The 23,300-nt window shown below is 48.1% G+C and overlaps 1 protein-coding gene across 6 annotated transcripts in view; it reads right to left on the bottom strand.

Annotated features, from left to right (window-relative positions):
- Positions 1 to 23,300, bottom strand: part of CROCC (ciliary rootlet coiled-coil, rootletin) — a 644,212-nt gene that overhangs the window by 319,665 nt on the left and 301,247 nt on the right. For all 6 annotated transcript variants that reach the window (XM_069611116.1, XM_069611117.1, XM_069611118.1 and 3 more), the window contains 5 exons: positions 22,390 to 22,517; positions 21,942 to 22,111; positions 1,450 to 1,629; positions 687 to 821; positions 321 to 464 (listed from right to left, as the gene is read on the bottom strand). In XM_069611116.1, the coding sequence (XP_069467217.1) occupies positions 321 to 464; positions 687 to 821; positions 1,450 to 1,629; positions 21,942 to 22,111; positions 22,390 to 22,517 (757 nt within the window). The remainder of the gene's footprint in view (positions 1 to 320; positions 465 to 686; positions 822 to 1,449; positions 1,630 to 21,941; positions 22,112 to 22,389; positions 22,518 to 23,300) is intronic.

Raw genomic sequence — 23,300 nt, 5'->3', positions numbered from 1 at the left:
TTAAGGGTTACCGCCAAACTCCTGATGAGGCAGTTTGTGTCGCTCTACTCGGATTTTCATACTACCCACCCCTAAAACATCAGTCTGTGCGATATTTCTATCCCTCCCTTAATAGGCTTAACATTTCCTTATTTACCAGTTCCCATCAGGTGTATGCTGGCTCCTTACACCAGTTATTGGGTCACTTCCATGTTCTCCATTCCCCACCTTGACTCGGAGTAGAATATCTCCTTTGCCTACGGCCAAACCCCACCAGTTCCCCGCTCACAACCAAAGTGCAGGGCTTGCTTAGATATGCAGTCTCTCTTTCCCAATCTCACCTCACGCAGCGCAGACTCCCGCTGCTTTAGTAGCTCCCGGGTTTGTTCCTGGAGTCCCTTTGCCTCTCGCTCATGGGTCCCAATGGCTTCTTCAAACTTGGCACGCAAGTCCTTCAGCTCAGAGGTTAGCGCATTGATTGTGCCCTGTTGATGGCGGGAGAAAGAATGTCACCAGTCGCTACTAATCCTCCTCCTATTTCCAACAATACAGTCATGTGTTTGTGATAATTCTTCTTCAATAGGAGCTTCCCCCATGAGCTTTGAACAAGACATTAAAACAGGGGAAGTAAAGCTATAAGAGACACGTTGTATTCTGCATGCTGTCCTTTGTAAGCCACTGCAAATATGACCCACGCTCCTACACACCCGGTCCTGTTCCTGGCGACCAGCTGACTCCCGCTTCTGCCTATCAGCCTCCATGGCCAGATTGGCGATATTCTGCTGGGCGTTGTTGAGTTTCTCCATCAAGATATTCTTTTCAGACTCCTTCAAGGACAGGGCCTGTTGGAGAGAAGTGTGGAAAATAAGTGGAGAACAGTCCTGGCACAGTCCTATATGCTTGAAAGAATTCTGGCATGCCAAAAGAATTGGGTCAGGGCTACTAGTGAAGTGTGGCCAAGATCTTATAGACAACACCATACAAGTTCTTTCTATTCTCTTTATGCGTCAAATCACCAACAAGGAAATCTCCCATTAGCAAACACAAAACTGTTTACATAGAGACTGTCACAAACCCCCTGGTCTTCACAGCCAGCCCCCAATCGCAGACTTGACCAAGCCCATACACCACACACATGTGATGATTTCTACCTCTGCTCTAACTTGTACAGGCTAACATCAAACAAACCTAGTGACTGGATCATACAGCAGACTCATCACAGCTTCCCTCTGCTCACAGTCTCAGGCACAAACACCACTCATGTCATGGTGTAAATCCTCTCGCAGGCACAGGATCCTATAGCACGCATGACAAAGGCCTCCTCCACATAGTCTGCTCTTCTTTCAAACATCAGCTAGCTTGCCCTCTTCCCCACATAATTAGTGATCCAGCTATAGCTAAATCAGAGAAGTACATTAAACCCCAAACCATCAGGTTAGCCCACTACATCATCACTGCCTCAAGTACCACCTGCTGCTTCTCGTTCTCTGCTATCAAAAGGGTCTCGTCCCTCTCCTGCTGAAGAGCCGATATCTCCTCGCTCAGTTCCTCCTTCTCCGACTCACAGCGAGCGGCCAGCTCTTCCCGCTCCTGTGACAGGCGGTACAGTAGCTCCTCGCGCTCGGCCACCAGCTCCAAACGCAATGTCTCCTGTATAGGTAAGAGCACAGTGTCAGACAAGGGAGCATGCCTTCCAGCAAGATAGAAAATAGCAACATTGTGCTTGGATGCCAGTGGGAGGCAGGACTTCACATAGATGCATTATTGGTTTACCTCTGGATAAGAAGTTTCAACTACATGCAGACTGAGAAGTGGTCGACTTTGTCACTATCAGAGATGCCAGCGTTTGTCCTGAAGACAAGCATTAAATGTCTACTAGCAAGTGAACCGATGGAAACACAGGCTTTGAAGGACAGGACGTCAACAAAAAGAATGTCCATTAAGCAGGAAGGAGGCGAGCGCCCTTTGAGTGACAAATTGTACCTGATTGGCAGGGAGGGATAAGTAATGCAGGCATAAAATCAAGTTCACTAAATGTTCACGTGTTCTTCTCTGCACCCTAAGTAGCATAGTGAATCGGATTAAAAGCTATGATCAATTAAACTCCTTTAGACATTTACTGGATGTTCCGTGATGCACCACTTCAACGTGTAGTGTGTAAATTACTTATATAGGCGCGATGAAGACAGAGGCCGAGAAATTTAGGAAGGTGTGCAGCCCAGCAATTGAGTATCCCACGAGTGTTGCTTACTATTGCCAGAATTGGGCTAATCATGGCATCAAGTGACTGCAAAGGAGCTCGATTAAAATGATTACAAGTAATCAAAAAATGAAAGCAAACCCAGCAGAACATATTTTGATTTCTGGTGTGGTGTAGGAACCAGTAGGGTACTGGTATACCCATTATTTCATTAATAACAATTATTTTAAGGTGGTAATGATTTCAGACTGCCCCATGCAAAGCCTCATAGCTTCACAAATAGAAACAATCTTGTGAATATTAATATTTTAAAAATGGTTGGGTAGTGTTTAATCTCAAGCAATACGTTCTTGTAAGTGTATACTAATAACTGCTCGGTCTGCTCGGTTACACACCTCAGCCATTTCTGTTTCTATTACTAAGACATGGTTCCATGCTATTTATCAACATTTTTGCCCACAATGCCCTGATTTTACACCCAGATCAGGAAGGTAGAGTTGGTGTGGGGGTTGCCATAATTATAAAAAAAGAATGTTTTGTTTGCAAGTGGGTTTTACTCTTCCTTTGAAAGCATTGCTTTGAAATGTTTAGGTCACGCGTCATTTACATATTGTTCGAATGTAGTTGATCACTATCTAGGCAACAATGAAATGTTTGTATATGAAATGATGGATTGTATTACTGATGCTTTCTTGCTTTCCTCACTTCCTATTTATTTGTTGGTATTTCCATATTCCTTGGGGGAACATTTCTTGATCCCATTTTAAAAATGAAGTACTGTTTATTTGACTCATTAAGCCTGCAATAGAACTGTAGAATGCATACCCCTGGATATTATTAAATAGGTAATTAGTCTTTCTTGTTCTAATGTGGAGGTTACATTACAGAATGTTGCTTGGTCTAATCATTTTTTTATTTTCTTCAGCTTTTCAGCCCACTATGAATCTTAATTGGGGACTAGAGATAAAAGCAAATGTGTTAAAACAGAATCTTCCTTGAGTTAATAGGTCCTCTTTAGCCTCTACGCTTCCTAGTATTTCAGTGCCCTAAGGAACAAATTGTTCTGTGAATGATGCTTTTAAAAATGTTAATATATCTAGAAGGGCATAGAATTTTATAGGATAAATTAAGACTGAATAAACATCCTTATAGTCTATATTTTGAAAGAACCATAGTGCATTATAATGGCGAGAACACATCTATTATTTTGTTTATTAATATACAAGACCTATACATTAAAAACCATTAGCTACAGGTATAGCCTGAGATGCAAGACGCTGACTGCATGCCACGGTATGGCATTCCCTCATTTGTGTAGAACATTACTGACCCGGTAAGACTCTGACACAGAGAAGATCATTTGTCATCCAAGTTGAATAGGATAACTCGCGGTAACCCGTGTGTCATTAGAAAGATTTGTGGCGCAAAATAGCACGTATATTTGAGTATATAGAGATTAACATTTTTCATTCCGACATATGCCTTCTGCATGCATAAATAGTGCCCAAGGAGGGGCGCCAAATGAATGAGTAGTGTCTATCAAGTACAAAATCATTTGGATTTATACCAAGAGTATAACCATTGTCCTGAAGAAGACATTGAATCTACACTCTGGACTAGATTTTGTCGAAACTAGCCGTTTGTAGTCATTAATTCAGGTTTCAATTTTTTATTTCATAGATACAATGTTCAAAATAATATATTTAAGGGCATTCAACAATGTGAGACAACAATGTACAACACATCAGAAACATATTCCAAAAACATTACTCACTCAGTCAATACAATCAGTCTAAGCATCGGAACAAGAAAAATAAAAAAATAAAAACACAAGTAGAACCTATGGGAAGTTGGAAATCTATGAAAGCACAGGGGACACAGGAGCCTGTGCACCAAACAGCATACTCGGAGTGGTCCCCACAACTCTTGTCTAAGTCAGCCACACATATTCAAGAACGGTCCCAAGATCTCCTCAAACTTGTTCAAGTCACCCGTATGCCTAAAAATGCCCTTCTCAAAGGTCGAGAGGGTTAGCATTTTATCAACCCAGTCATCAATACAAAAGCAATGAGAGGATTTCCATGCGCGCAGGATCATCTTCACCAGCATGCATTCACGGGTTAGCCAGGTTTTGTTTGCATAACTCACATCATATCATCTATTTACTGGTCATCCACACGAACAAGCAGGGAAGCGTTCACACGTACATCCAGTCATAGCACCAGGCTCAATCTCTCTGCCACGCCCCTCCAGAATACCTTAGTTTTGATGCAAAACCAGAGTAAATGGCTCAGGGTCCCTTTCTCCCGCCTGCACTTCCAACACAAGTCATCATCAGTCAGGCATCTCTGTAACATCCGCTCCGGAGACCAGTATGTTTCTTAGAGCAGCTTAATCTGTGAGGCCCCAAGACCCCAGTCGATGGACGTCAGGCGAACATTATTGGAGCATCTTCTCCAGCGGGCAGGCTCCAGGTCCCCCCTCCCCCACCTCTATGGACCATATAGGCAGAAGTTCTGAATCACTCTCGTTAGCAGATGCTAAAATCCTGTACAACGTGGCGGCATGATGGACAGTGCACACGCACACTTCCAGTTGTGACCGGGTCACATTTGGATGGAACGTTAAGGGTGTGCAATTGACCTGATCAATTACTCCTCAATTGTCTATATTACATATAAGCACAGTCCTGCAAGTCATGGTCCATACACAACCGGGCAAAAGGTATTCACTCACCTGTCAGCGTCAAGCAGGTCTTTAACATAGCGGATACCCCGCCAAAAACCAGGATGGACAGCAGACAGTTTTCTCATTTATGTTAAATGCATGGATTTATCAGAGAAAACATACGGTTGGAACATAATAGTTGTGAGATTCTGAGCCAACAGTCACAAAGAAAGCTTATGAGGGAATTCTTTATCAGTAGATTACTAGAGGTCATGGTAAGCAGCACCTTGGGTTCCAGCGGAGTGCTGTGGCTCGATTTGATGTGTCCAAAGATCAGTCTCAAGTCTTGTCATCCAACATAGATGTCTCACAGAAAAGGGCACATGATAATTAGAAAAGTTCAGTAGATTCATGCCACCCACAGTTGATGGAAGCTGCAGTTTCCAAAGCGCCAACCTAGGTGGTTTGCCATCCCACAGAAACATTTGCATACAAGCATTTATTTCCTTGAATAGGTTTTTTGGAGGCTTGATGGGTAGCATAGAGTGAATATAGTTAATCCTGGGTACCACATTCATCTTGATGCAATTTCCCCCACAATGAATGTTTTACAAGGGACCATCGATCCATATCTGATTTGATTTTAGGTAATAAGGTAGAAAAATGTAACTGGATAAAAGCATTCACATCCAGAGCGATGCAGATTCACAAGTACTTAATTTTGGTTGGGCACCACAAAGCTCAAAAGATCAAACCAGTGCATCATGTAGGAGGCAGAGAGGTTGAATCTCGGACTTGCCCCAGTTAACGGTGTACCCGGAGAAGGCATCAATTACATCATCAGTGTGGCAATACTCGAGTCAATATTCTCCACAACCACTAGGAGATCATCTACATATAGCCAGATATTGTCTGAACTACCCTCTTGTCTGAGTTCGAGAATGCCTACATTCACTCTCAAAAGAATGCCCAGGGGGTTCCATAGTAATAATGAACAACAGGGGGGAGTTCGGACACCCCTGTCTAATCCCTCTCCATAACACAAAACTATCAGAAACCAGACTATTAGTGCAGACACTGGCAGTAGGACCCGTATAAAGCAGCTCAACCCACTGTATAAAATTGGAACCAAACTCCATCACCCTCAGGGTTTCAAAGATATACACCCACTCAATCCTGTCAAAGGCTTTTTCAGCATCGAGGGAATTGGCTGCCATCCAACTTGCACGCTTACTTCCTAGTTCAATAGTTAGCGGCAGTCTTTGCATATTGTATGCTACTAATCTCCCTGGGATAAAACCAACGTGATTCTCATTAAAATCAGCCTGGATTCACCAATTATAGTTTCAGCAGGTAGACTCCATGGAAGACAGATGGCGGACTGGGTCAGGTAGTAAACGGTTTACTGATTGATCACTGTTGATTGATTATTGATTGATCGTTGATAACACTTAGTGCTGTTACAATTAATTATTATTCATGTACCTTTTCTCGTTTAACATTGACTGTCATATATATATTTTTAGTGAAATGTTGGTATGAAATATTTAAAAATGATTGCTGTAATTGTTGGCACAGCATGCACTTTATCCTTGAAACACCCTTTTGATAAATGATGGTGTTTAATGTGTGTGTCTTGTGTGTAATAATAAACAGTATTATAGATGTGTTCTCTCCATTATAATACACTATAGTTCTTTGGTACTGGGACGAAGAAGATGCCTGCTAAGGTCTGTGAAAGTCAGCCATGTCCCCGTAATTGTGGTCAGGCAGGGCTAATTGAGCATTCACAACTGCGGCCTGTCAAGGGGATGCAGGTGTATAAAAAGACACCTGCCCAGTGAAAGAGAGAGCAACAGGGGTGACAAGAGTGGCTAGAGGAGCAGTGAGGAAGCCAGTGCAAGCAGGAGCGATACGCCAAGACACTGTGGACCAAGGAGAGAGGCGGTCCATGGAAGCGTGGCGAGGGAGCTGGGACTTCCTGGAGCTGGCTGAGTACGGTAAGGGGAGCCGTGCAGGAAGGCTGCACCTTTTCTCAATGCTTGAGGTACTTGTTCCCCCGTGTGAGAGAACCTACACAGGAGTGTCTAAAAGGAAGGAGTTGGAGCCCTAAAGCCATAACAAGAAGGATGTCTGATCGGCGCTGCAACCAGGACTTTGAGCACAAGGCTGTGTGATCTGCGCTGCAATAAGAACTGAGGAAGTGACCAGTGAGTTTCTTATGAATCGGAAAACCGGTGCGCAAGTGTTTGAACTTTGCAATATGTTGAATACTTTGTATCAGAATGGTTGTTTGTCTTGAATAAGCACATTTTTTAAAGTCTCTGATCCCTCCTTGTCAATTACTGAAGAGCGGGGGGGAGTAAGGGGAGTAGCTAAGGATACTTTGTGTCAGAGTGGTCCTCTGTAGCAAGAAACACATTTTCCAAGGTCTCCGAACACCGGGCCTTCCAACTAAAGGAAAATAAATGCTTATTGAACAACAGATAAAGCGCAAAGGAATAATAAGCAAAGCTAATGAATACTGAACTGAATCAAAACCTTTTTACTTATCAGAAATAAGAAATGTTGAAGCCAAACAGAACGGAATCCCAAATGCAAACATATGGTATATTAAATAATGGAATGAATAGAATGAATAGAACTTCAAAGAACAAACAAGCCACAGCAGGTTGAGTTCTAAATTGAATGAGACTTTTAGAAACCTACAAACAAAAGGTGTTGCAACTTGAAATGTGGGAACTTTAATGAGGATACCTTGCTTTCTGAACTGTGTTATTGAAAACATGGGGAAGGGAACCACTATGTCAAGGACTTACTTGACTACAGATAACCCCAGTCACCTCAGTATAAGTATAGCAACTGGGGTCTCCTTTCACAGGGAGACTTTTCCCTCGAGAGCACAGCCTGCAGTGAATAGGAAACAACCTGACAGGCTAAGGGCTCAAGTGAAAAGACAGGAGCAACCAGCAGTGCTAGGGGGAAAAACGAACATAAGTGAGGTCAATACCAAGACAGTGAGCAAGAAACACACACGCCCCTCCCCCCTGTACCCAACTCCTACCTGTTCACATAGAAAACGCGGGGAACCTATTATGACACAAAAAACTCCTACCGAAGTGTCAATGGCAGTTCTACTCCAGGCACCTTCATCAGAGATAGTTGAATAAGGGAAGTGAGAGTTCTTTGGCATTCAAACCTGACCCGTACGACACAAGGGCGCAATCTAAAAGGACAAAGGTTCAAACAGGAGGTAAGTCCATTCTTGAAAGTCGCCACAATGTCCAAAATCCAGCAATTCCACACAGAAGATTCAGTATAGGTAATCCAAAGTTCCGGCATAGATCAACGCACAAATGAACGCAAAAATCTTGAGTGTCACAGCAGAAGGAACAAAATAGGCAAAAATCAAACCCACATAAAGTCCAAAACGTGGCAGTAGTTACAGGGAAGACAGCACGATCACGAGTTTCCAAAGCCAAGGAATCAGTCCAGAGGTAACTCCAGGCATCGCAACAGGCAAGGAGCAGGAGCGGTCGGTCCGGGTAGCAGAAACGAGTCAAAAGCAGAAGGATCAAGAAGGCACAGAGCAGAACGGGGAAAACGGAGCTTGCCGCAAGTTTAAACAAACGTTTAAGGAGCACCGCACAGCTTTCCGAGAGTGTATAAATACAAGTCTTTGCGATGCTCAGCAGACTTCCGGACAGCATCGTGATGAGAGAACGTGAAAGCATCACATGACTTTGTTCGTAGCATCATGGGAACTGTAGTCCCGCGAGTGGCCGTGTGACGGGGATGTACAGGGATAACAACTCGTTTTCTCTGCAAAAGACACCACGGAAGGTGCCAGCAATGTAGGGAAATACGAAGCCAGAGACCTACAAGGGGTAAGTGAGTCACGACACCCAGGTCCTGATTTTGGCTATTATTTAAGTGTGCAGAGGATAATTTTGAGACATTTTTTTGTGGAACTGCGTCACACTTGGGGAAGGGGGCGGAGAGAAAGCTGTGAGCTGGAAGATGCTCTGAACTTTGGGTTAAACACAGTTTTCTTTTTGGTTGCCGACATCCCTACTGTTAGGATGGATTTCTAAACTCTGAACTGGTGGGCAGAAGTTTAGGAGGCCACCCTAGTTTAGTGGAACAGGGGACCCTTCTGGACAAACCAGACCAATCTACGGTAGCTTGGCAGGCGGTCAAGACTAAGCCTCGGGAGAGGTGAGCGTGATCGGAAGCCCACAATGAGCGCACACACACACAGCAAAACTCCACCGAATATGCTTAGAAAAGTGTATATAAAAAATACATATACATTTATTATAGGCCTTAATAATGAAACACAAATACACCAAAGTAATATCAAACAGTTACCACCCACGTCTTTCACTATTTGCCATATATACAATTACGTTTTGCCTAATGCGCTAAAGGGGAAAACACAACCACAACCTGCAACAGAAGGGTAAGTTAACACAAATATAGTATTAGGCAGTTCTTCATAGTTAATGCCTAACTTAAGCAGTCCAGCCCTACGAAGTGGAGAGCCTTAAGCTCAAGAGTATAGTAGTGCATTTAAAATGCGCAGTCGTGAGTTATGAGCAAAAGCAGATCCTCTTCAGAGAGCAGTAGCAGTCCCGGAAGGGGCTTGAGGTGATGAAGAACAGTGTCCTACTATTCGAGGAGGGTCTACCCTTGCAGAAATTGCGACTTTCGAGATATGGGAATAGCTATGGAGCGCGGGCTAGCCCAGCGGAGTATATTTTTATGGATTCTCTTGCATAAAGAACAATGGCTGTGACAGGGGGCCCCCGATAAGTGATGCAAGTACTCACTAACCCTCAACACAGTCCGGGACAAACTTTGCCAGTTTAGGCCAGGTCGCTTGTAGGTTCAACTCTTGCAGTTACTTGTCGCTCTGGCTCTCATGAGCTGCGGGACGGGACGATTGTCCGTGGCAGGACAGTGCCCTTTTCTCAGCTCTCAATGAAGAAAAGAGGATAGTTTCAGTGCAGCACGTCTCAGGGCACAGGAGGGCAGGCAGGCAAGGCCCCTACAACGACCATCACCAGGGACTGCAAATGCTTGCAGTGTGGCGCACTCTTAAATCGTGACACTGAGGAGCTAGGACTATGAAATACGGCAGGAGAGGGCACAGGACCACAAACTGGCGATTTCTTCAGCCTTGAGTGTCAACTTGGGACGGTGGCACTCCTAGGTAATACCCCGGGTTCGAGCTGGTCAGTTCACGGGATGGCACAAGAACACTTCCGAAGAGGCTCTATTGGAGGGTTATCAGGAGATGCCGCAAGTAGTTGTTTCTACTACTCCAAAGGGTCAAAGCGCCCTTGCAGGCCTTCAGTGATCGATGCAAAAACAGGGGTCCGATGGGACAACAGCGGACTCAGGGTGCCAAACCTTCCAGCACGTCTCCTGCAGTCCCACGGTTCTGCTTTAGTTTTTCAGGATACTTTCCCTCCTTCGATAGTTCGATGTGAACTTCAGGTGATCGACTTCAAATGGATGTAGAGCCTCTTCTCTTATCCAAGATTCATTTTGCACTCAAATCTGGGATAACCAATCGAAGATCTGCTCGATTGCATTGAGCTCAGGCGTGGCCCAATCATGGTCCACAGTGGTTCCAGTCATTCAAGCATACCAGACATACTGGCACCAATAGTGTGGATTGGGACCAGACAGTCCTCAACCCTCTTCCTGGGCACTAGCACACATGACATGCAGGAGCCTGCGAAAGATGCGGTTTGCGCGAGAGGTTGCATGCCCAAATAAGGAACTCCCAGGTCGGCTCGACCTGAGGGAAGGCAAAGGGACAAAATGGCCAAAGGACAGAACAAAAGACAGCCATTTTCGGCACTAGCCAGTCTTGATCAAACATGATAAGGCAGATATGGTCCGTTAAAAAGAAGTAAAAATACTATAAAAGTAAACCGATGCCACCAGTTCATCCTAGGCACACTTGTACAATCACCAAAAAATCCTTGGAGGGTGTCTAAGGCCATAAAACAAAAGGACCCCTATGCGCAGTACTGTAAGGTACTTGGCACATGGAGTTACCAAGAAATAGCAACATAGTCAAAGACAAAGGAAACATAGTTTCACAGTACTGACAGTAACAAATGAGCAAACGCCAAGAGGAGTGCACCTGAAGGCTGTGATCCACTGGAAAAGTCAGGTTATCTTAGCCAAACAAAAGCAAAATGTTTGGGGTCCATAAATGGAGGGAAAATTGCACCAAAGGGAAATCTTTCTTAAGACCTAGACATTATATAGAATTAGTTGTAAGGACACAGACAGATTCTACAGTTGAACTCTTTGGCTAAGACTTCCCTTAGTTTTCTTTAGGTAGGGAAATCCCACCTTAGCATAGGGCAAGTTAGGCTTTTTTTCCATTTTGACATTTAAGTTAATAGAAATGTTTATTTTGAATCTGTTGTCTGTATCTTTTATGGTGCCTTCGCAGGGTGAGTCAAGGAAGCAGGTAGGAACTCAGTTATCAGAACCAAGTGAAAGGGTGTTTGGCTGTCCAGTTGAAAGGGGATGGTGTTTCTTAGCCAAGGAATTCCTAAGATGATTGGAAAATGGGTGGTCTTAATGAGATCAAAAGATTATTTCTTTATCGTGCGAGACACACATGTAGCCCGTGGCCTTCACTAAATGTAGAGTGCGAGTGTGTGTGTTTATGTTGAAGTGTTTTGCACTAGTCCATCCAGGAATGTTGAAAAGAAAAGGAAAATGAAAACAAGGGACAGAACTCCCTTGCCCAAGAATGGGCTTCACAGGTGCTATGGCAAATTCTCACCAAAGTGCTAATTTCCCTTACATTAGAGTCCTCCAGCTCTTTTGCTATATTTTTGGACTTTGAACTTTTCATTTTCAATGTGTTTTCTGTGTTTGTTTCTTTGGTTATGAAGTTTTAGATAACCCCATAGACATCATCTTTTTATTGGTGTGTCACACAGCACCTTTAGTGCAGTGGCACAGGGGTGTCCTTTGGACTCCCCAAGGTTTAAATACCTTCTCTGGGATGAACTAGTGTTCCCCAGAGAATGTTAAGTTAAATTGACTTTACTAGTCTTTTTAAATTCATAGACCCAGCACACCCTATCTTCCTATAGAGTACTGGAGGGGTTACTTAATATCCCCTATGTCTAAACACTCTTTTAGCTGTCAAAAGCTACCCTTTGCTACTGAAATGGCTGGTGGCAGTGGTTTTATAACAAACTACCATGATTTTTCCCGACCGCAAACACTGATAGCTAAAAATCGGGGCTGCCATGTTTTTCAATATGGCACCTAAGACCCCTCTGTAAAAACAGACTCCGCTCATCTCTTTTCACCGTTTTTGTGGAAAGGTCCTTCTGGTGTTTAACTCTGTGTGCCAAACCAGGTTTGGTCCCTTTGTTCGGGATCCTTTGGCGGGCTTCAGGACTGAAGTCTGCCCATGGCGTCTAAGTGTCTGGGGTGGTCAGGAAGTGAGGGAGGTGCCCGAAACTCCCTGTGTTTGGTCTCCTGGGAGACCCAAATGCACTCTGGTGTGATTGGCTGGCTGACTGTCCAGCAAGGACAGCCACCCTGCTGGGCGAGTGACAGCTAGGCTGGAATGAATGGGAGAAAACTGTTTGAAAGGCGAGTCTCCAGGACTGGAAGGCAGAGTCGACCCCTGGAACGAAAGAACCTAAGACGAGCTAGAAGAGGACGGCTGCTGCAACCACTGGACCGTTGGTTTGCCTGGTGAAGCCCGGCTGCAACCCCAAATTGCCAGATCTCCAATCGACAGAGAAGCTCCTTTAACGACGGCTTCTTCCTTTGGGGCCAATCAACTCAGCAAACGCCTGGACACCATCCCCGGAGCTGGTTAAGGTTAACCAGGGAGAAGGACACCAATTTGTGTTTGGAAGCCACAGCTACTTGAGCTGAAGTGACGCCATTTTGTTAGCTCCAACGACAATCCCATACAGTGCAGGAGTCCCCCGACATCCTCCCTCTTGTCCCCATGACAACGGCTCAGGAACAGCGAGACCTGCAGAACCTGCCAGGAACCAACGTCTTCAGCTGCATCTTTTTGCTCCACTTTAAGATACTATGCCATCCGGTTGTGAGATCCTAACTCTCATGGTGAAAGTTTGTGAAACTTTCACAACTCGCAGGCCTACTCAGCTTGTGACCCAGCATATCTTTCTCTATCATCTGAGCTACTTCTAAAAACTTTTACAAAGACTTCTCCATTTGTACCAGAACTGTGCTGTCCTATCCAAGAATGCTAGATTATTGACTTTGGCCTGGCCTATTGAATTGAAATGACCCTCCTGGTACATTGAACCTTTGCATTATCTAAAGGAAGTGGTTTCTAACCCTTTGTACAAACCTATGCTTTTTATTCCTATTTAAAAGTACTCAGTGACATGTGGCTCCTTTTTCAGGGGAGCTCAAACTGTCTTTATAAGGAACAAGTTACTTACCTGTAACTGTTGTTCTCCAGCATGGGTCTGGCATGGATTCACATCCTCATGAATATTCCCCGTTGTCAGGCTGGGAATCCTCGGTAAAGAAAAAATAAGTATCAGTTTCGTTTCTGACCTGTCTTTCTTAGTAGTAACCAATCACTGATCTCTGGGTCAGACTGCCCCCAGCCAATGACTGCCCTCTACCTAAGTCCCGCCTCTGGCAGCCATCCTCAGATTTGGTAGCACGCAAAGTGGCAGTATGACCAAGTGAACAGCCGCAGAGGGGTAGGCGGGAGGGTTCGCATGTGAATCCATGCCAGACCCATGCAGGAGAACAACAGTTACAGGTAAGTAACTTGTTCCTTCTCCAGCATGGGGTCTGGCATGGATTCACATGCTCATGAATAAAAGAATACATAGCAGTATACACATGCACAACCACGGTAGGTGGCAAAGGCTCAACATTAAGCATTACATCCAAAACTCAACATTAAGCAATTCTTACCTCCTCACCAGGCTCACCTTAGGCGAACAGGTTGCGCAGAACTGCTTGGCCGAATCTGGACTCCTCCCTGGAGTCCTGATCGACGCAGTAGAATCTTGTGAAGGTGTGCGTCGACCTCCACGTAGCAGCCCTGCAGATGTCCAGCAGGGGCACACCAGACAGGAACGCCGTGGTAGCAGCGATCGCCCTGGTCGAATGGGCTCTCAGACAGCCGGGCAGCGGTCGGTTTGCCAACCGGTGACAGTGCATCATGCAGCCGAAGAGCCATCTGGAAATGGAAGTCTTCGAGAGAGCCTTCCCTTGATTCACAGAACCAAAGTTCACAAACAGTTGTGACGTCTTCCGAAAACTCTTCGTGCGGTCCACGTAGAACTTCAGCGCTCTAGCTACATCCAGCGAGTGCTAAGTCCTCTCTGCCGGCGTCGAAGGCGACGGGAAGAAAACTGGTAACACCAAGGGCTCGTTGAGGTGGAAGTCCGACGGCACCTTGGGCATGAAGGAGGGATGCGTCCTCAGCACCACCCTTGTGTCATGAAAAGTCAAGTATGGAGGCTTGCAAGATAGGGCCTGGATCTCTCCCACTCGTCGTGCGGAGGTGATGGCCATGAGGAACGCTGTCTTCCATGACAGGAACTTCAAAGGCGCCGAATGCATAGGCTCGAATGGGGCCCCCATGAGCCTGGTGGTCAGCACCACATTAAGCTCCCACACCGGGGCAGGAGCCTTCACCGGCGGGAACGATCGGAATAGTCCCTTTATAAATTCCTTCACCAGGCAATGAGAGCACAAGGACGCCCGTCCCGTAGTCCTGGTATATCGGGAGATGGCAGCCAGATGTATTTTGATGGAGGCGTGAGCCAGTCCAGCTTTGGCCAGCGACAGTAGGTACGGCAGTACTTGAGGGGCCGTAATCCGCAGAGGGTTAATCTTCTGTGCACGGCACCAGACAGAGAACCTCTTCCACTTATGACCGTAACACTTGAGAGTTGAGGACGCCCTGGCTTTTGCAAGAACTTCTCTGCAGTCAGCCGGGATATCGTACCCTCCAAACTCTAGTGCTGCAGGAAACAGGCCTGCAAGTTCAGCGACTCTGGGTCGTGATGAAGAATGGCGCCTCCTTCTCTGGAGAGAAGATCTGCGTCCGCCGGCAGCTTGACTGGTGGGGACGTTGACAAGTCCAGAAGGTCCGGGAACCAGATCTGCCTCGGCCACGCCAGTGCGACGAGGATCATTCTGCACCTGGACTTCTTGAGCTGGTTGATGAGGCGGAGCAGCAACGGCAACGGAGGGAACGCGTATAGAAACAAGCCGTCCCAGGGGAACGAGAAAGCATCGCCCATGCTCCTCGGCTGCGGGAACCTGCTGGCGAACCTCTGGCACTTGGAGTTTGTCGCCGTCGCGAAAAGGTCGATCCGGGGTTTGCCCCATCGTCGAAAGAGCCGATCCACCTGGTCCTGACGTAGTTCCCACTCGTGGCACGAGCGCAGCTCTCTGCTGAGTGAGTCGGCGATGGTGTTTTTTATTCCTGCCAAGTGGAAGGGAACCAGAAACATCCCCTGGGCCGACGGCCCAGTGCCACAGATCCTGGGCTTCCTTGGATAGGTCTGGGGATCTGGTGCCCCCCTGCTTCCGTATGTAGAACATCGTGGTGGTGTTGTCGGTGAAGATCCTCACCACTTTGTCCTTGAGGGACGGAAGGAACGACTTGAGCGCCCAGAACACTGCTCGGAGCTCCAGAATGTTGATGTGGAGAGACCTCTCCTCCGGGAGCCAAAGGCCTCTTTCTTGCATGGAGATCTCTGGTGTGGGCCCCCCAACCCTCCAGAGAGGCGTCCGTCGTCACCGTCTCCTGAAACGCCGGGGTCTGAAAGTCCGTGCCTGTAGTGAGGTGTGCACGGGTACCCCACCATAGGATCGCCCGACGGAACTCCTCGTCGAGAGGGATCCTGTCTTCGAAGCAGCCCGTCGCCTGAAACCAGCGGGCGTCGAGGAACTCCTGTAGCGGACGCATCCGAAGTCTGCAAAGGGGTACAAGATAGATGCATGAGGACATCATCCCGAGGAGGGACTTGATGGACCTCAACCTGGCCACGTCCGTGACTAGCAGGCGCTGCACCTTGCCCAGAATGGCCTTCGTCCTCTCCTCTGATGGGGAGGCCAATTGCGCCACTGTATCGAACTTCGCTCCCAGAAACAGTGCTACTTGCGACGGAACCAGGTGGGATTTTGCGTAGTTGATGGCGAATCCCAGTTCTGTGAGCAGCCGGACGGTCCTCGCTGTGTGTTCGACGGCGAGTTCTCTTGTCCTTGCCCGGATTAGCCAGTCGTCCAGGTAGGGGTAGACGTGGATCCCCTGCAGGCGCAGCCGTGCCGCCACTGGTGCCAGGCACTTGGTGAATACCCTGGGTGCCGACTTTAATCCGAACGGCAGCGCTCCGAATTGGTAGTGGCGTCCCTGAACCACGAACCTGAGAAACTTTGTGTCCTTTTAGAATGGGGATGTGGAAGTAAGCATCCTCCAGGTCCAACAACGATAGGAAGTCGCCCTCCTTCAGCTGTCCCAGCATGTGCTGGAGGGTGACCATCCTGAATTTCTGCGCCTTGATGTATTTGTTTAACCGACGCAGGTCCAGGATGGGGCGCCAACCGCCTGTCTTCTTTCTGACGAGGAAGTACCTTGAGTACACTCCGGAGTCCCGGAGCCTCTTCGGGACGAGCTCGATGGCACCTTTCTTGAGCATCGCCCTTACCTCCAACAGCAGTTGAGGGACGTTATTCTCCTTCCTGGCCATGGGAGGAATGCGAGGGCACTTCTTTTGGAATTCAAGCGAGTGCCCGTTGGCCAGGGTGTCCAGCACCCAACAGTCGGTGGAGATGGACTCCCACACGCTGACGAACTTCGTCAGCCGGCCTCCCAACCAGGGTGCTTCGGTGGGGGCCCGACGACACGGCTGGGTCAGTCTTGCTTGGAGGAGGCCTTGCCGCCTTGGCCTCCTTGACGACGACGGCAGGATCCCCTTTGCTTGCCGCGACCTCTGTAGGCCTCCTGGGACGAGGAGCGGGCCGCCTGGCGGTATGTGGAAGAGCCACCGCTGGATCCCTTGGAGGCACCCTGTCTGCCTGCGGAGCTCCGAAAGGGCCGTCGTTGTTGAAGTACCCCTAGGGCCCGGGCCGTCGCCGAGTCGGTCTTGATGGCCTGGAGCAACTTGTCCACCACCTTACCAAAAAGGTTGTTGCCGTCGAACGGCATCAACACCCTGGTCTGGACGTCCTGGCGAAAGTCTGTCGCCTTGAGCCATCCTCGTCGTCGGAGGCAAACTCTGTTGCCCAGTTGACGAAATCCGGTATCGGCAATGTCCGTTTCCACCGTTATGGCGTGATCTGACGCCACCTCGCCTTCCTGCAGAATTTGTAGGGCCTCCGCCCTCTTGTCGTCCGGTAGGAAGTGTAGCAGGGGAGCTACTTGAACCAAAGCTCCCTGTCATAGCGGGCCATGATCGCTAAGGCATTGGCCGCCTTAATCGCCATCACCGCCGACGAGATGACTCGTCCCATGGAGTCCAACTTCTTGCCCTCGCTGTCCGGCGGGGAAGTGGAAACCGCCGCACCCACTGCTTTCTTCTTGGCCGCTGCCGAGACGACAGAGTCCGGCGTGGGCTGGGCACTGAGGCACAAGGGGGCGGCATCGGGGACTCGGTACTTCTTCTCATACCTGTCCCTCTTGGCGGGTGTCATGGAAGGGTTCTTGAGGATAGCAAGCCCCTCGTCCCAGATGTCGCCGAGCAACGGCACCGCGGGGACCGTCTTCCTCTTGGCCTCTCGTCGTTGGTAAAGAAACCCTTCCTTTTTTTGTTCTTCAGGGCAGAGCTGGAAGAGCTCGGATACCCTGGTTATCATGGCGTGAAAGGAGCCAATTTCATCGGCTGGAGAAGCCCGAGGGGGGGAGGGGTGATGACGGGATGTCCGTTGTGTCATTGCCGCCGTCGATGTCCGTCCCCGTCACTGTATCCGTCGCTGTATCCTCTCTAGGGTCTGGCGAGGGGGATGAGGGGTCCACAGGCCTTGCGGGCACAAAGGGAGGAGAGGGGTGGACTCTCCTCCGCTTGTTCGGAGGGCTTCCCAACGGGCCTAGTTCTGGATCCTCCATCGGGGTCCGTGGTAATCTCGTCCTTATCTCAGTGCATAAGGATTGGATCGCAAACAAAATGGCCGCCGAGCTATCCTGGGGCTCGTGTAATGGCTGCGACAGACGGGATGGCCGCTCAACTGGGCCCTCTTTGTCGCCATCGTCGCTATCTTCGATCACATCAGCGGGGACTGTCCCCTGGGATCGAACCTTCTCGAACTTCTCGTTGAGGCCTATGAACCTCTCTTTGAGGCCCTTCCCGGTTTCCACCAGATCCTCCTCAGAGGCTGATTCCGAGTCTGTAATGGCCACCGGCTCCCCCCCCCCTCTTTTTCCGCCGGGGACTTCACGGGGGTCTTATCGATGGGCTGGAAAGAGGATTCCCTCCCCGGTGGCAGGGATACTCTGGGCCCAGAGGCCATTTCCACTGGCGTAGTCTCAGCCGGCTTCGCCAGGGTCGCAGCGACCACTTCGATAGAGGCCTTTGCCGGCTGGATCAAAGCCCTCACCACCTTAGGTGCGTCCTGGGCCTTCGCCTTGGGGGGAGGGTCAGCGCCTCGCTCCCTCTTCGAGATCGACCGGGGCCGCTGCAGCAGGTTACTCGGGTTCTCGGACTTCCTCTTCCCCGAACCAGAGCGCTGGCTCATGGTTGAACATGCCGGGGAAGTTGCGCCCTGCCCGGCAGCCGAAGAGCCTGACCTTTCGGCGCTGCCAGTGCCCGCGGGTGCTTGGCCTTCTGTTGGGCCCCCGTCGCTGGGGCGCCCTCACAGGACTTAGAAGCCCGCTTAGACTTTTTCTTCGCCTTCTCACCTGCTGTGCCCTCCTCCAGCCAGGCGGCGAGGCGGGAACGACGATCTTGTTTGGTGCGTTCCGAAAGGTTCTTGCAGAACGCACAGTCCTTCTCCACGTGCGTCTTGTCCTCATGAAGGCAGTAGAGACATTGCGAATGCTCGTCCTCCTTGAAAACGTTTTGTAATCCGCATCCAGGGCAGCACCTGAACAGCTTGGATCCAGGCGTCGAGCTTCCCTTGTCCTGGGCCATGTCCGTTAAGGTAGGCGGCAGATCTTCCGGAATCCTCCAAGAAGCGTAAACTCGACTAAAACTTCACCCTTGAGGGGCGTAGAAGAATTCCGAAACGGGTCCCCGTTATCAGTAGTAGAAACGGTGGAGCTTGAGGCTCGATTAAAGCAAAAAAATGAGACAATCTCCTGAAAAAGCGTGAAAACGCAGCAAAAACTCGACAGCTAAAGCACAAGGACTCCCAACACTTGAGCGTGCGGTAAAAATCTGAGGATGGCTTAGGTAGAGGGCAGTCATTGGCTGGGGGCAGTATGATCCAGAGATTAGTGATTGGTTACTACTAAGAAAGACAGATCAGAAACGAAACTGATACTGATTTTTTCTTTACCGAGGATTCCCAGCCTGACGACGGGGAATATTCATGAGCATGTGAATCCATGCCAGACCCCATGCTGGAGAACTTAGAGTTTGGTATTGTCGTATATTGGTGTTTAATATTGAGTTGATTTCTACTAGTGAAAGTTTTCTAAAATGACTGTGTAAATAAATGTTTAAGTATTATTTTACCAAGAAACCTTGAGTGTAAGTGTCTACTTGAACCATTGTGATTGTGATAGTTCTGTGTAACTTCTTCTAATGCTCACATTCCCTCTTGCGATACGCCTGGCTGCACAGCTCACTACCAAAAGTGTGTGGTACAGACTTATAGCAGATGTTGGTTTTTGCTTACACCTGTAGCCCTAATTGTGTGTGTGGTGTGAGGGTTCTGCCTGCAATTCTGCCTAACAGGGGAGAAAAAAAATCTAAGAAGTTTGAAAATAAAAAACTGCGTTAGAGAACGGTTGAGAAAGGAGAGGAAGAAACAGGAAGAGAGAAAAAAAGAAAAGGAAAATAACTCACTGGGGAGCCACGGCCTTGAGTATTGTACAAGGGTATGTTCCGCCAGTTTTACCCATTGGGTCGCCCTGTGACCCCCCCATCCAAGTAAAGGGGCTGACAGCGATGGAGCACTCCCTGGACCAGGTTGGGGCCAGAAATCAGCCAATACACAGTCCGTTCTATGACGGGTCCAAAACATAGGAGACTGCCGTCCACTTCTTCCACAGAAAAGAAGATATTGCTGACTTCTCTAGGAATCCAATGTGCTTAAACCCAGGCATCCTCCATGAATAGCCTGGGTGCTCTGCAATCCACCAAGGCAGGAACTTCAAGTCGGTTCTCGAAATCTTTTTCTATGTATACCCGTAATATGAGGAGCATAGTGTCTGGTGTTTCCATAGTCAGCAAAAGGAGTACAGAGGGGCAAGCAGATGCCTCCTAATTATTTGCCCCTATTAGGGCCTGGAATGCGTGTGCCCACATTTCGTTGAAGGAATAACATGGCATTCTCGTATGAGATGTCCCTTGGTACACCAGTACATACTGAGACCTTGTTCTCATCTTCTGTGCCATTTTTTTTTCTATTAGTGGACCTCTTGCCATGCAAATCTGCATGGGTTTCGGCCTCCGATTGTCTGGGGTACATACAGGAAGAGGTGGAATAGGAAAACAGAGGGTGTCTAAACAACCTTGTTTTCTTTCATGCTTCCTTTCTTGAAGATGGGGGTCTAGCTGCAGGACTGTGCCAATAAGGTCTGACAAGGAAGCCGTTTGCGGTAGCCTGGTGAGTTCATCCTTAATGTCCTCATTCAGGCAACAATGAAATATTGTAAACTGGGCAGACTATGGCCATCGCAGCTCTGCAGCTACTTGCTTAAAATGGGTGACCTAAGAGAGCAAATCCATACTTCCTTGCCGGATTTCCAGAAGTTTTGTGTGAGTTGTATATGTCAACCCTGGGCGATCAAACATCTGCTTCAGAGCAGACACAAAGCAAATTTACAATCATCCAAGAGCATGCTGCCTGTGGTGACCAAAGGGGGTAGCCCAGGCAAGAGTCATAGGGAACAGCACTTCCCATCATGTGTGAAATCATACACCCAACCTTGGCGCGGGACGTGGAGAATGCTAAGGGCTGAAACATGAACTGCATGGTGTAGGTGCCGAGGTATTCCTGCGACTTCTTGGGGACTCATCAAACTTCCCCGTTGTGAGACCTCCCAGAGGTGGATCCATAAAAAAGCAGCCCTGGTTCGCCACTAAATGATGTAATGCATCGGTTTCTGTTTTTAGGTCTAGAACCTCATTAGTGGGGGCCTAAACAGCATTAATATCTGTGTGGCCCTCTGTTACATGGCTATCTCTAAGCACTGTTAATTGTACCTAGATACCAAACCCCTGATCTCTTAAATTTGCATTAGTGTTCAACTAAGGCTACCCAGAGAGAATTTGGTAGGACTAAGTGTGAAAAGTCCCTGCACATCCATTGGGGTGGTCTCTCAAAATCCCCACAAGCACGTAGTTCTGAAAATCCCTCCCAACACCCATCCAGGAAAGATCAGAAAGATAAGTCTGGAACAAAGCCAAGCCCCCAACTATAAAACAAATAAAACTTAACCCTGAAGATTGAAGCAACTAAGAGCTGCTTGTGAAACCATAACAGGTTGTGAAGCAGCAATTGGAAAGTGACAGCGATCTAATAGAGACGGGTCCGTGCACAGCAGGCGATACCCAAACGTTACAGACCTCAACATTTTATTTAAATAGCACCTCTTAGAGCAATTATCAGCCTCAGCTAAAATAAACAGCAGCTTAACTCTCACGCTCACAGGTTAGAAGCCTGAACAGTCCTCATGGTCAGGGCTTGGGGTGCTCGAGTATGAATCTTATGCTTGTGTTAAAGTTCTTCCTTTGGTTGTAACAAGCTACCATTTTAGGAAACCATGATGAGGAGAGTCTACAGATGAGATGCGAAAGACTATGAAAGATTACGGACTGACTTGCTGCCATTTGCTTTGGTTATGTCTCCTGTATTATGATTGCTAATATCCTACAGCGCATACTCTTACGTGACCGCTTTGAATGCCAAATGGGGCTGTCACCTTCTCTTGATGGATCCTGTCCACATCTTCCTCGTGGGCTGCCTGCTCATTCCTCAGAGCCGCCTGTGCCTCCTGCTCCATGTGTGTCAACTTCTGGCACAGGAGTTCCTTGTCCCGCTCCACTTTGGTCCGCTCCAGCTCCATCTCTTTCCGAACGCTAAGGATTTCAGCTGAAAAGAAGCCAAGGGACAAGGTTGAGTAGGGCAGCCAAGGGAGAGAGGAGGTGTGAGGCTGGTTCGGGAAGACAAGGGAACCGTAGGATAATCAAAACTAAGAGATAGATGGAGATTGAAAAAAGATGAATGTAGGGGATTAGTGATGGGCATGGCCAGGACAGAAAATACCAAACCTCAAAATGATGCGTTAATGAAGAAGGGTAGAGGGATGACAGCAATGAGCGATGAGCGATTGCATGCAGGTTCTCATACCCCCCTCTATCCCACAGTACCTTGCAGAGCCTCTTTGGCAAGCAGCAAGCTTTGGCTCTCGGCCTCCACTTGCTGTTTCTTGACCTCCAACTGCTGGAGCTGTTGCTGGTTCTCGAACAGAGCCGTCTCAAGGGCCTCCTTATCAGACCTGAGGGACACAAGGGAAAGTGCTTTAACCGCTTCCAAAACAGATAATTCTACACACCCCTGATCCTGCCTTCCCACTTCCCTGCCACAGACAGAAGATGTGGCCGGTTCCATTTGCAGGACTCGCTCTTCCCACCTCCTGCCCACACCTTGCAGAACTTCTCCTAATCTGCAGAGATCTACAGATTGTTGGAAGTAGATTGTGAGTGGAAGAAAGTACAGCAGCTGCCTTGGATGTGGAATAGCTACTTCCTCCATAGGACTGTCGGAGTCCAGACTTCAGGTGAAACAACATGGATGCCAACCTTAAGGTAGCAGCAGACTAGCCATGACTGATCAAGGCTCGCGTGGATGCCACCACTGCCCCCGAAGGCCACAAGTCCAAAGCAGCTAGCAGACCAGCCATGTAAAAGGTGCATCACTTCCTGTGCATGCTGTAATACTTGGGGCTTCTTGTGCGCACGCGTTTCACAATGGAAGGGCCTCATATTTCTAGTCTGTGTGTGCATTGTCTCTCATACAGAGTGAGCATACGTCAATGTGCCGGCAATAAATGACCTTCATGTTGCCTAGCTGCATCCCAACTAGTCTGCCTCTGATAGAGGTCAGTGGAAAAGGCAATGTGCCATTCCTGTACTCCGCAGGGACGGCTTTTGCATGTTCTATCCATGAATTGGTCCTTTGTTCATGGTCCATGCCTATGGCTCGAGGGGAGCGTCCATCAGCTGACTGTTTTTCGAAGGCCTGCCACAGAGCGTCTTTGTAGTCATTCAACACATTTTGT

This window comes from Ambystoma mexicanum, chromosome 8 (assembly GCF_040938575.1).
Source record: "Ambystoma mexicanum isolate Mex_15411 chromosome 8, UKY_AmexF1_1, whole genome shotgun sequence".
Lineage (NCBI taxonomy): Eukaryota > Metazoa > Chordata > Amphibia > Caudata > Ambystomatidae > Ambystoma > Ambystoma mexicanum.
Note: the sequence above shows the minus strand (reverse complement) of the source record. Positions and strands in the feature narration are given on the sequence as shown.